Below are 12,060 nucleotides of genomic sequence, written 5' to 3' on the forward strand. Positions count from 1 at the left end.
ACTACGTTACCAAAGTAAATGCTTAAAAGTCTGTGAATGTAAAGATTTGACTGTAAAAATAGCACTTACACCACATCTAGCAATCAGACTATTTTCATACCTTCTTCCCTCAAGTGTTCTTAAGCTGGCTTCCTCCCGGGCAGTCATCCTTTCCCTTCTGGCTGAGTTCTGAGAAGCATGGAGAGGATGATTTGGATGCCCAGGATCACCAGCAGATGCTAATGCAGAACCATAACGCAGCTGAGCTTCTGTGGAGTCCATTATACTAACCATCCAATTCCAAGTAGGAATAAGCTTTTCTTCTACATAATTCTATACAGAAAGAGATTTAGTGAGTTTTACAAACAACAGACTTAGATGATAAGAATGCAATTTCAACATAAGCCCTCATCCATGGCTTTCACATTTACATCACTTCTCCCACAAAGAGGTTGTAAAAGCCCATTAAGGAGTGAAAAAATTTAAAAATCCTGAGATCTTCAGTGAGACAGCTGATTTACTTCTTAGGTGTACAGTCTCATCACTTACTAGCCTGGTGTCTGTAAAGCATTCTCACCATCCCTTTCTTTTCTTTGGCCACTTTTTCTAATTCTCACCTTGTGATCACACAGCACCTCCCAGGTGCACACATTCTGGGGTCTAATTTTTGGTCTAATTTCCACTGTTTTGGTAGCTTTTCAGTCCCCATCTTGGAATGTTGTTTCCCAGCCTTCACCACTCACAACTAATTCCATAAAGACAGAATTAAGACCTACATAAAGATCTATGCCTGCATATGAGATTTCCCTTTCTAGTTCAGTCTTTTCCTCATTTGGTCCAAAACCAGCTCTGCAGCCTGCTTTTCTTGCCATTTACTAACTCCACCATATTGGTTTGTATTCTACCTAACCCCTCCTCCATTTCCACCCCCCCCCCCGGGGGGGGGTTTTTTTTTTTTTTTTAAATCCAACACAAACCTTCTTTATACTCTGGTCTTTAAAAGCATCCCTCATGCTTCAAGCATTTTCTTATATCCAGCAGACACAAAACCCTAACTCAACCCACATTTTTGTTTCTAAATCAAAGTTCAGCTCTCAGACTTCCACAGACCAATACACACTACTTGCTGCTTTAGCTAGACAACACTCCTGTGCACTTGTGGCATAGCAAGTGCAAAACATCTCTAATCAGAACAATACTGTTCCACAAAGAATCTTCTGCACAGAAATTTATTTTGGCCTCGTCAGTAGTTAATCTGGGGTCTCTTATTTCTTTCCCTACATATTTATTCTGGAATCACTGAAGTACAGGAACATCTACGCATCAATCCTCTCCCTAACAAAAACCTTGCACTGCACTGTGAAAATACAGCCAATACAGATACCTCATGGCACAACCACAAGTAATTACATTGTTTCCACACCCCAGAACACAGTACTACTAACAGCAAAAAAAGAAAAAACTCACTGCTTGAATTCCTGAACTCTCCAAAGCAGCAGTAATACTTTTACAGCTGATTTCTGTACTAAAGTCTGTATAGATTATTTGCCTCTATACAGTATGCCCATATTCAAACCTATAAACACAGTCAAAACACTGAAGTCCCTCCTTCAGACATTTTTAGTGTCTGAGACTAGTTTCTGCCTATGCATGCCAGTTACTAATTCTCCCTTCCAATTATTTCTCTAAAGGTGCATTTTGCATTTCACATCTACTTTCAAAGATCAGCAGTCAAGAGCAGAGTACAAAAAATATGTAATAAGAGGGAAGGGATGATTATGCCCCTGCAAGAAGCAAAAGCAAGCAAGTACATCTTCAAAATTCTTCACCTCAATTATTTGGACCTCACTAACTTTCATATTTTATGAGACTCAACAGCTCAGGTCAAACAATATTGATATAAATATACAAACAACTTAATGGGACTAGAAAACTAGAGCTACTTCAATCTATGCTCTCTCTCTCAAAGAAGAGCAGCCCAGGAGAGTTGGTATAATTTAGCCTCAAGAAACAGACTCAGTAGGCTCATAATGACTCTTTACCTGAAATTAAAAGGTAAAAAGCCTTCTCAGTGGTATCCAGTGAATGGACAGAGAGAAACAGGCACGAACTGAAATACTTGGAAAACTAACTTAAACATAAGACTGTTTTCACTGTGAGATCTGTCTGGCACTGAAATAAGTTGTGCAGATTAGTTGAGAAGTTTTCACTCTCTTGGAGAATTTCGAAGTCCTCAAAAGCCTTCTCCACTTAGACTGCAGTGAATTTGGATTAGCTAGTCTCCAAAGGTCCCTTTCAGCCTCAACAATTCTATCATTCTACCACAGAAAAAAATTCCACTCTATTGAAATTATCCAAAAGTTTGCAGATAAGTATATTCTTACCTGCAAGTTAACTGCATCTTGATAAGTCAGCTTCACTGCAGCTGGGATCTGGGAGTACACTAAGTGATTGTACTTGGGAATGAGCCCCATTAGGTCAGATATCTGTCGTATCACTATACTGTATGCTCGTGCTAAACTGCTTGCAGAAGTTAAATAGCTGCTTGCATTGCTGGCTTCAAGTGCCGCAGCTGCTGCTGCAGCGCTCGTACTGATGGTACCACTCCGGCGTAGGTTTGATGGATCAATGTAAATCAAGCCTGCTGAACTCGCTAAATATAAAAGTACGACATTAATTAATGTAAGCTTTGCCATGCATTTTATGTATTGACTAATATGATTAACATTTCTAGGAAAGAAAAAAACTTGTAAATATTACTGATCTTAACAACTATACCTATTAAAAAGTTACTATCTACAAAAAAGAACTATAAGTACGCTTACTGTAGTTAGTAACATCTCAAGAACTAAACTAAATCCCTCCTTTTGCTAAATTCAAGCCCAGAACTGGAACAGTCAAGACATATCATTGCTATCCTTCTGAAAGAAATACATAACATTTCATTCTTATGAAAACAAAAGAAAACAGAAGAGAGTAAAGCCACGAGTTAACTGACTTTCACACATGCATTTTGCTCATACTTGCCTGCTGGGGTTGATGTGCTGGAAGGAGCAGTGCTAGTGGTTCTCTGGTTCTGGGTATTACGTACAGCCCACTGCATCGAACGGGGTGCCTGGGCAGCACCAGTGGCATGTGAGCTATTTGTGGTTCGTTCCAGAGGCTCATCAAGCATGAAGGTCTCCTGTTCCATGTCATCACTCTGACTGCTGCTGCTATCCGAGTCACTAGAGTCATTTGATTGAGAGTCATCTTCAGAAAAAAATGCTGGAACACTGCTAGCTCCTATTAAAGAAAACAAGCAATGAGCAGTAATTGACAACCACAGCTGTATACACACATGCATATATCATGTAATCACTGTAAATGTTCTCGTGAGAACTACACATACTATAAAAGTTCAGATGCCACAACTGCTCATTTAACAAGCTATCCTTATGACATACTGTAAATTTTCCATAGCAGGTTCACAACAAACCACTAAGATTATCCGAGTTCCAGAAGAGAAATTAAGAAATAATTCAATTCTTAAAAACTTCACTGAACCCAGGCAATGAGTTCTAAAATTGGGCTTTCAAAACTGGACAGCACAACAATTTCTTTCAAAGAAGCCTTAAAATGACTGGCCAAGTTTCACGTCCTCTTTCAAACCACAGCTAACTGCTACACTAAAAATGAGTGAAAACACTTCATTGCCCTTCACGATACTAAATAATTTCTAGCTAACTAACACAGGCTGAAGCTTCGTAAGAGTAGAGAAAACAGGACTAATTTTAGCACAAGTTCTGAAAATGTCTGCACAGCTTTTTCCAACTACTGGCAAAGGAAAAGCAAAGGAAAAACAAGAAAAATGGAAAGATGGAGGTGGGAGAGAAGAAGGTGGGTGAAGAGGAAAAAGAAAGGGAAAATAAGATTACAAGGAAAAGGTATTTGTTATGAAATGTCATAATCAGGTAATTCTCGCTCTGCTCAATCTAACTGCAAAGTAAATAATTTCTCCAGGGCATCTTTGGAATGCCAGATAGAGTCCAGATCCGAACATGAAGGATAATGTTTTTTTAAGATGAAAATAGCCCCACCCTTGTTAAAGCTGAATGAAACCACTATCATTTCTTTCTCCTGTGTAACTTAGTTTTAATACCTCAACAGCTAGATGAAACACGAGATGATGTGGCATACCTGCTTCTGACCCAGCAGTAGCTGCAGTGACAACACTTCTGCGCCCACTAGCATTGTCCTGATTACTGTGGTTACTCTCACTGTCACTTTCTGTTTCAGCAGCAGCTAGCAAATCCAACTCCATATCACTGCCTACAAAAACAATATAAAAAAAAAAATCTCATGTTTAAAAACAGAAAAAAACAGAATGGCTGTGGTGGATCAAAGACGTTAAACTAAACCCAGAGCCTCTTGCTATAGCAAAAACTAACAGATATGCAGGGAAAGAGCACAGAGAGAGTGCAAATATGCAGCAATACTTGTAGCTTATTTTCTCATTTTCCAGTAGTTAGCAATCCCTGGCCTTCTCACTCAATACTGTGCATATACATTCAACACACACATGCTGAAAATTAAGGCTTGAAGGATTCACGGCATCACTAAACTCAAAAGACTTCATGACTTCTCCCATGTGTGTATTAGGACAATTTACCACACGCTGTTTCAAACAAATATCCAAGAAACATCTGGAAACTGGAAAATAACTAAGTAAACCTAACTAAAAATACAGGTTCTATTCAATTTTAAGTTTCAAGATTGAGCGTTCTAAATCCTCAACAAGCAAATAAATTAATTTCCTGTCCTGTAAAATAGCTGACTGGAAACACAAGGCACAGTAAGAAAGGTGGTCATTTTTTAATTTATCATAGCTTTGAGCTATCTAATCCCAAAGTGACTCATGCAAGATAATCACATTAATGGCAAAAAAGTTGAATTAATTTTATCTATTAAAAATTTGATCCAAAATTTAGTGTTACATGACTGATTTGAAAACCAGCTCATGATGCTTCAGATCCCTTTTGAAAACACCTGCTATAACCACTACTTTATCATTAGCCATTTGAGAGTAAATTATTTTTCAATCCAAAGAGTTTGTGTAAGAAACTGCACCAATACAGTCAGCAGCAGCAAATACAAAAGGTAAAATAGAAGTTGGTACCAAAACATTTTTTCTTTATTTTTTGATACTTCAATATTCTCTTCTTATGCATAAAGAAAAATAAAAATGCTTCCGCATGGTCCTAATATGAACTGTACATAATTTTACCCTAAAATCATCTCCTAAGCCCTTTAGTTCTCTCTGCTCATGTCAGTCTCATAGATCACAACCATTAGTGGTTGATGCACAGTTTGTTAACCTAACCAGCAATGTGCACAATGTACATTATACATACCATCTTCATCATGCTCATCATGCTGCCCTTCTGCTTCAGCATTTTCTTCACCATGCTCTTCCTGCTCATCGTGATGGTCTTCCTCACCAGCTACCCCCTCAACAACCTCAACCTGGAAAGAGTATTTTAATTTTATGTTACAATAAATTCCTTATAAAAGATGATTTACGTATTTTCAGAAACAAACAAGTGTAACATTTGATATAAATAACTACTGAACAAGAAAATACATTTCAGAAATACATTTCAGATGGCCTCAGAATTGAATTGACATAAATGAATTTTCAGCCACGGTAGTTGGTTACAATTGAGGCCACAGCACCTTAAAAACAAAATAAATCCATGCCCACAGACAAGAAATAGCTTTGGATATTAGATTTTTACGCTGAAAGGATAAAACCGACTAAAAACCTAAAAGTCATTTCAATATATTGAAGAGTTACCATCCTTTAGTAACCATATACCTTCAAAGTGTTTGAATGGGGAGTTCTCATACAGTGTAAAATTACATACAAATGATACTACAGACGCATTTATTGGTAGACTAAGACGTATTCGGCCAAACTCAAGGCACATCTCATACTCTGAAGAGACTACTGTTGAATACAAAACAATGTTGATTACAAAGCTCTGTGAAAGCAAAATGCTCATGGCATTTTATGAACTCAACAGTACTGGAGGAGATAGTTTCAGTTTTGCAAATTGGAGGTCCTGATGTATGGATTTTGGATCAGGTGTTAAAGCATATGCTAATGCATCAGGTGCCATGCTTAGGAAGTAAAATAATTAGAAAACTGACCTCTTCCACATCTGCTGAAACTATATCATCTTGTTCTTCATCCCTGCCACGAACTGGTTGCGACTGGCTGATTCGTCTTTGCTGAGGATTCCTTATGATGTAGGATGACTGAGACTGGCTAGAACTTTAATTAATAAACAAATAAATAAAATGGGGAAGAAGGAGAAGGTGTTATAACAAAAAAACATTAAGAAACAAAGCAACACTTCAGATATATATATATGTTTTTTTAAAAAAGGAGATGTAAAAACCCAATGAAATAGCTAGACAAAAAGCAGACAGAGGCAAAAAAAAAAAACAAAAAAACACTTATGTAGCTTTATCATGAAAGTATGATCAACTCTGTTCCTAGATGGGTGCATAGGAGCCAAATAACTTGCTGACAGCAAAGCCAAACTGAAACAGTAAATTAGCATAACTGGAACACCTAAAGCCAGTAAAATCTTTTAAACTAGTAAGCGAAACTCCAAGCTTCATGTGTAAATACATCCAAATTCAGCAGACCAATTACATTCAGATAAAAGCTGGCAAAAATATTTTTTGGTATTTTTCGGAGATAAACAGTGAAAAGCAGGAAGAAGTTATTGAAAGTTAAAACAAGAAATTCCTGTTAGATTAAAAAAATAAGATTTTTAAAGAGTTTTCATAGTTAGGGCAGTTACCAATCTGAAAAAATTGCACCAAAACATGGTGTGGAATTCCCACTTTTGGAGAGATTCAGAGCCTAAATGGACTATGGCCCGAGTGATCTTACAAAACCTGAGTGGGAACTTTGGGGGGTACAGGCAGGAAAAGGAGCAGGGTTATAACTTAAGATCTCTGGACATCGCTATCAACCTAAATCACTTAGAGACCTGTCAATAGGAAGTACTTCCAAAACGCTTGGCCGGAATAAAAAGCTTCACCACTTTCCTGTTAGTGAAATGCTAACAGTAAAACATAACATAAACAACAAAACCACCCTGAACATTCTCTGAAAAAAAACAGCAAGCTTTACCTGCTAGACTGGTCAGATGATGGTCTTGGTGGTAGAGGCTCCACGGAAAACAGTTCTTCACTTCCCTGCATGGCATCTATACTAGTGCTAGCTAGAGTAAAGGGTGCCGTAGGACGTGCAATTCCCATCCTGACTGGAATAATTAGAGATTCTGCTACATTGCACAACTCTTCAACAGCATAAGGCAATAATGCCTGGAATACACGTTTACATTTTCCAATTGGCTGTGGGATAAAATTGCTAGAGGGGAAAAAAAAAATTAAAAAAAAAAAAAGTTAAGTAGGTTATCTCTTAAAAATTCTTTGTATTAATTTTTTTCAGAAAGTTGAAACAGTTATCTTTAATACATAGTGTTGCTGTATGTACATATATATGCAAAGCTACTGAAGTCAATTAAAAACACTCATCATTCAGTAACGAGATTAGGGCTGGATGTTTAAATTACCACTGACAAACAGCCATAGACTGTATTATTATTATTATCATTTTTTTAATCAACTAGACTAAGAAAACCTACCAACAAAAATCCTAAAGTTTTAAACACGGAAGTTCAGCATTTATGTTAATAAGTAAACTTAACAAACTACATGATAGCAGCAGCTATTATGCAGTTCAGATGTACACACATAATAAACAATGCTGTCTGTAGACTGTAAATTAATTCAAATGTTTCTGTCTCTTGGTGATTAGTATCAAATCATGTTGAGAGAGAATTAAAAAATGAATAAAAGCAAACAATGAAAACAAACACTCTCCATACTTACTTTTTCTTTTTGGAAGAAGCCATTTCGACACTAAGAATGACAAACACCCTTGCCACAGAGCGCAGGAATCTCATTGTAACAGCAATAGCTTCTTCTCTGCGTCCTGGTGTATACTTGTTTTGTAATTCTTTTACAAGAGTACCCAGTAGAGTATCTAAGAGCTGCAGAAACAGATCATTACAGTCCAATAATGGTATGTGTGAAACAAGCCAGATTAAGAATCAAGAAAACAGACCACAGCCATAACGACGTGATTTCAAAAAAAAAAAAAAACAAAAAAAAAACCACCACACAACTAATTTCAAGTCTTTTTTAAATTAGTCTCCAAGTGTTTGACCAAAAATACCCTAGAATATCTTATTATATCACAGGGATTGTATAAAGATGGAAAAAGACGTTTTAGCAAGCTCTGACACAGATGACAGGCAATGGCTTTAAACTGAAAGAAAGCAGAATCAAGCTGGATATAAGGAATACATTTTTCATGACGAAGGTTGTGAGACACTGGAAGATTGCCAGAGATGTTGCATACAGCCCGTTAATGGAAGCTTCTGAAGTTGCAAAAGGCTATGAGCAACATGATCAATAGAAATATGTCTGCCCACGGCAGGCAGGTGGAGTATGTGATCTTCAAGGGTTCCTCCCAACCCATGCTGTTCTACAATTATTCAGAATCTATGTAAGACATGGCTAAACCTGCTTACCAAAATGTCAGCTGTGCACTTAACAATAAGGCAGTGTGTAAAACAGTCCAAGCGAATAGTCCCACTCTGCTGGTTGAGGTAAACTTGTTCTTCAGGCAAAAGATGGCCTATCCTACTGCTTGCACTAAGACTTGGAAAAGAAAAACAAACAAATAAAATTCATGTAAGTCAGCAGGTCTCAAACATTAGATCAAATTTTACATTGATGACTATTTGTAAATACACACGGGTCTTTATTTTCTTGGGAGCCAAACATTATCATAGATTTCAGTGCATTCCAGTCTTGCAAAACACGTTCCAAAGCAAGCTGGGCAAATCGAGGAGGTTCTAAATCGTGATCAGGCATATCAGAATCTAAAGAGAGAAAAAAGCAATATAAGAAGGAGGTACTGGAATACAGAGTTTGCCATTTATTATAAATACCATTTATTAAGTGAAATCCTTACCCTCAGGATTTGCAGTTTTACGATTGCGATCTTCCCTAATTCTAGGTGGTCTGTATTGGCAGTGTTCCACAGTTTGCCTGGCAACTGTCTGTACTAAAAACAGCAGAAGATGTTCTCCCCTATAATGAAAAAAAAAGTCAGTTAATGGAGATATGATAGACTATGTATTTTAAAGTAATAAAGATTAATCTGCTCTAGTCATTGCATGTATGAACTTGCCTGCTGTTTGGCATAGTTACAAGATTTGTGGTGGTAAGCAGACGATAAAGGAGATCAAGGCGAGCAGACTTCTGTCCTGCAATTAGTGTTTTACACTTGCACTTCTCCCAGCAATCACAGTAAGCTGTGGGTGATGTTCGTTTCAGTCTACAAGAAGGAAGAAAAAAAGCAAAGCAATGTTACAGCAGTCCACAATGCATCAAGTACTTCCTACACAGGCTGGAGTGTAAGTGTTAAGATTAAGATTCCCACTAGAGCTTTCCCTTATTAGCAAGATACCGAAGTACGGCTTAAAAGACCAGTGTAGAACTGTGTATTTCTACACTTGGCATTTGCTATTCTTATTTCTTATGCTCACTTTATGAAGGCAGCTTCACTGGACAGCTTTTCACAGTGCTTTAAAGCTCATCCAAGAAAACAGTCACATCCAAAATAGCACGCAGCTAAGAAAGTTAGACTGAGAATCTGTTCTACATGCAGTAAAGTCTCAGTCATTTTATAATGTTGAGAAAAATCTTTATAATTGAGTCTGTTAGCACTGTTTATTACAGCAAGGATATTAACGTGGCAATGTTTACATACAGTAACAGTGGTGTAAAACATCTACAACTTCAAAGCTGTACTAGACTGATCAGACATTCTGACTGCTTATTTAACTGCTAGCTCATTCCTCCCTTTTTACCTGAAATCCTCTAATTTCAGGGATGAATATACTACACTTCTTTCTGAAAGTTCACAGAATGAGCTGTCATTGGGATTCACTGGCTTCAGCAAACTTCTGGAGATACCCAAAATGAAGAATATTACTCTTAGATAATTAAGCACTTATGGATGTTGGACTTGCTTGTTTACTCTGAATTTTATAAAATGGAAAGCAAAAGACCGCTATGTTACTATGTTACTATTTCAACTCTGACCCATAAAATCAATTTTACAGAGAAGGAAAATAAAGGCATTAAAAATAGTTTATTAATCTTATAGTATCTGAAGATTTTAACCAAGGAAAAAAAAAAAAAACTTAAACCAGTTAATCTGTGAGAGAGAAATGAAGCCACAAGATTAGTTTTATTGTAAGAAACAGAACAAAATACTTACTTGCAGTCGTGTCCTTTGTGACACACTCTTGCACACTCTGTGCAACAGCAAAGAGATTCTAATAGACCACATGTTCGGCATTCAAATATATCCTAAAAAAGTTAACCAAAATGTTATGTAATCCTTTCAGAACATCAGAGGTTAAAAAAAATTGCACTTGTTCAAAATGATGTCTTCACTTAGCAGTCAGTCAGTTCTAGGAAGTGAAACTGGTGCTAGAATGCTCACTGTTTTCAAAGAGCAGTTTCCATTAAAGTTTTTGCTAAAGTCAGTGAGGGGAAAACCATACCCATTAACAGCAATAGTCTGACCAACACTGCCAGTCTCAAAAGAAGCAACCAGGAGAGGCAATGACAATATACAATTAACAGTTACAATAATTAGAACAATATCACTTTAATCATTTGAAAAAAAATCAGATCACTAGACCAATACAATATGTGGCTGAAAATATAATTTAAATTAAAAAAAAAAAAAAAAAAAAGGCTTACTTGGTTAATATGCTCTGCACCAGTCCAGGTAAAACTGCATGTATCATTACAACACAAAACATACAAAGGAGAGTCATCTGGATTTGTACCAGAAGGACAAACCATTCCCATAAACACATCATCATCTTTTTCACTTGAAGTTGCTTCAGCTAAAGGAACAGTAGAATACCAGTGTTAAAAAAAAAAAAAAGAACACACCACAATAAAAATCACTAACAGTACCCATACAAAACAGAGGAATGACAGTACAAAATCATGTAGAGAATTTTAAGTTTCACTAAAGTCTTTACAGATTTCTTGAGAAAACCCTTTTTTGTCATGTCTTAGTTTCAGCTGGGACAGTTATTTTCTTCATAGTGTCTGCTATGATGCTAGGTTTGGTTTTAGGAGAAAAACACTGATGTTTCTAGCTGTTGTTGAGCAGTGCTGCAAAGAGTCAAGGCTGTTTTAGTTTTCTCAGCTTCTCATGCTGTCCTACCAGCAAGGGGCTGAGGTGAAACAAGGAGATGAGAAGTGACAGAATCAGGGCAGCTGATCTTACCTGGACAAAGGGATACTCCACACCATATGAGATCACACAGAAGATACAGAAGAAAACTATGAAACTAAAAAAAGGGAGTTCATTGGGCTGGCTGCCACTGTGCAGGAATTAGAGGGGCATCAGTGGTGAGCAACTGCTTGTGCATCACTATATCTATCTATATATAGATATCTATATAGGTATCACACTGGGACGTGGGGGGAGCAAGCAAATGACTGCGTGGTGCTTAGCTACGTGCTGGATTAAACCACAACAGTCACATCACAGGTGTTTAGAAGCTGCTATCGCCAACAATTCTTTCCCTGTTTTAAATTCACTGATACACTGATCAGTACAAGACATCACCACTTCGAAGGATTTAAAAAATTATCTACGAGCAATATTCTTCTAAGGAACACTCGCAGTCTGAAAGACTCTGTCACACATCGCTTCTAATCTGCTTATGACCCTCAAGTTTAGCTTCATATATATGACTAGTTTAAACACTGCTGCTTAAAAGTCACAAAGTCTGTATTTGCATAAAAGTCTTCTCTGTAACTGCATCTAAGTTGGCATGAAATAAGAAGCTTTCCAAAACATGCAGCAGTCTACATTGTTCTGTAAAGAGAGTCCAACCATCAGTAGCTCAAACA

The 12,060-nt window shown here is 37.1% G+C and overlaps 1 protein-coding gene across 7 annotated transcripts in view; it reads right to left on the reverse strand.

The window, feature by feature from the left end:
* UBR5 (ubiquitin protein ligase E3 component n-recognin 5) overlaps positions 1 to 12,060 on the reverse strand; it is a 76,360-nt gene that overhangs the window by 14,460 nt on the left and 49,840 nt on the right. For all 7 annotated transcript variants that reach the window (XM_042868787.1, XM_042868786.1, XM_042868782.1 and 4 more), the window contains 14 exons: positions 10,888 to 11,036; positions 10,397 to 10,488; positions 9,302 to 9,448; positions 9,083 to 9,201; positions 8,864 to 8,990; positions 8,637 to 8,766; positions 7,933 to 8,093; positions 7,169 to 7,408; positions 6,172 to 6,295; positions 5,373 to 5,484; positions 4,159 to 4,290; positions 3,007 to 3,264; positions 2,364 to 2,632; positions 101 to 312 (listed from right to left, as the gene is read on the reverse strand). In XM_042868787.1, the coding sequence (XP_042724721.1) occupies positions 101 to 312; positions 2,364 to 2,632; positions 3,007 to 3,264; positions 4,159 to 4,290; positions 5,373 to 5,484; positions 6,172 to 6,295; positions 7,169 to 7,408; positions 7,933 to 8,093; positions 8,637 to 8,766; positions 8,864 to 8,990; positions 9,083 to 9,201; positions 9,302 to 9,448; positions 10,397 to 10,488; positions 10,888 to 11,036 (2,272 nt within the window). The remainder of the gene's footprint in view (positions 1 to 100; positions 313 to 2,363; positions 2,633 to 3,006; positions 3,265 to 4,158; positions 4,291 to 5,372; positions 5,485 to 6,171; positions 6,296 to 7,168; positions 7,409 to 7,932; positions 8,094 to 8,636; positions 8,767 to 8,863; positions 8,991 to 9,082; positions 9,202 to 9,301; positions 9,449 to 10,396; positions 10,489 to 10,887; positions 11,037 to 12,060) is intronic.

The sequence above is a fragment of the Lagopus leucura genome, unplaced genomic scaffold (assembly GCF_019238085.1).
Source record: "Lagopus leucura isolate 7727_CA_CO unplaced genomic scaffold, USGS_WTPT01 Super-Scaffold_100002, whole genome shotgun sequence".
Lineage (NCBI taxonomy): Eukaryota > Metazoa > Chordata > Aves > Galliformes > Phasianidae > Lagopus > Lagopus leucura.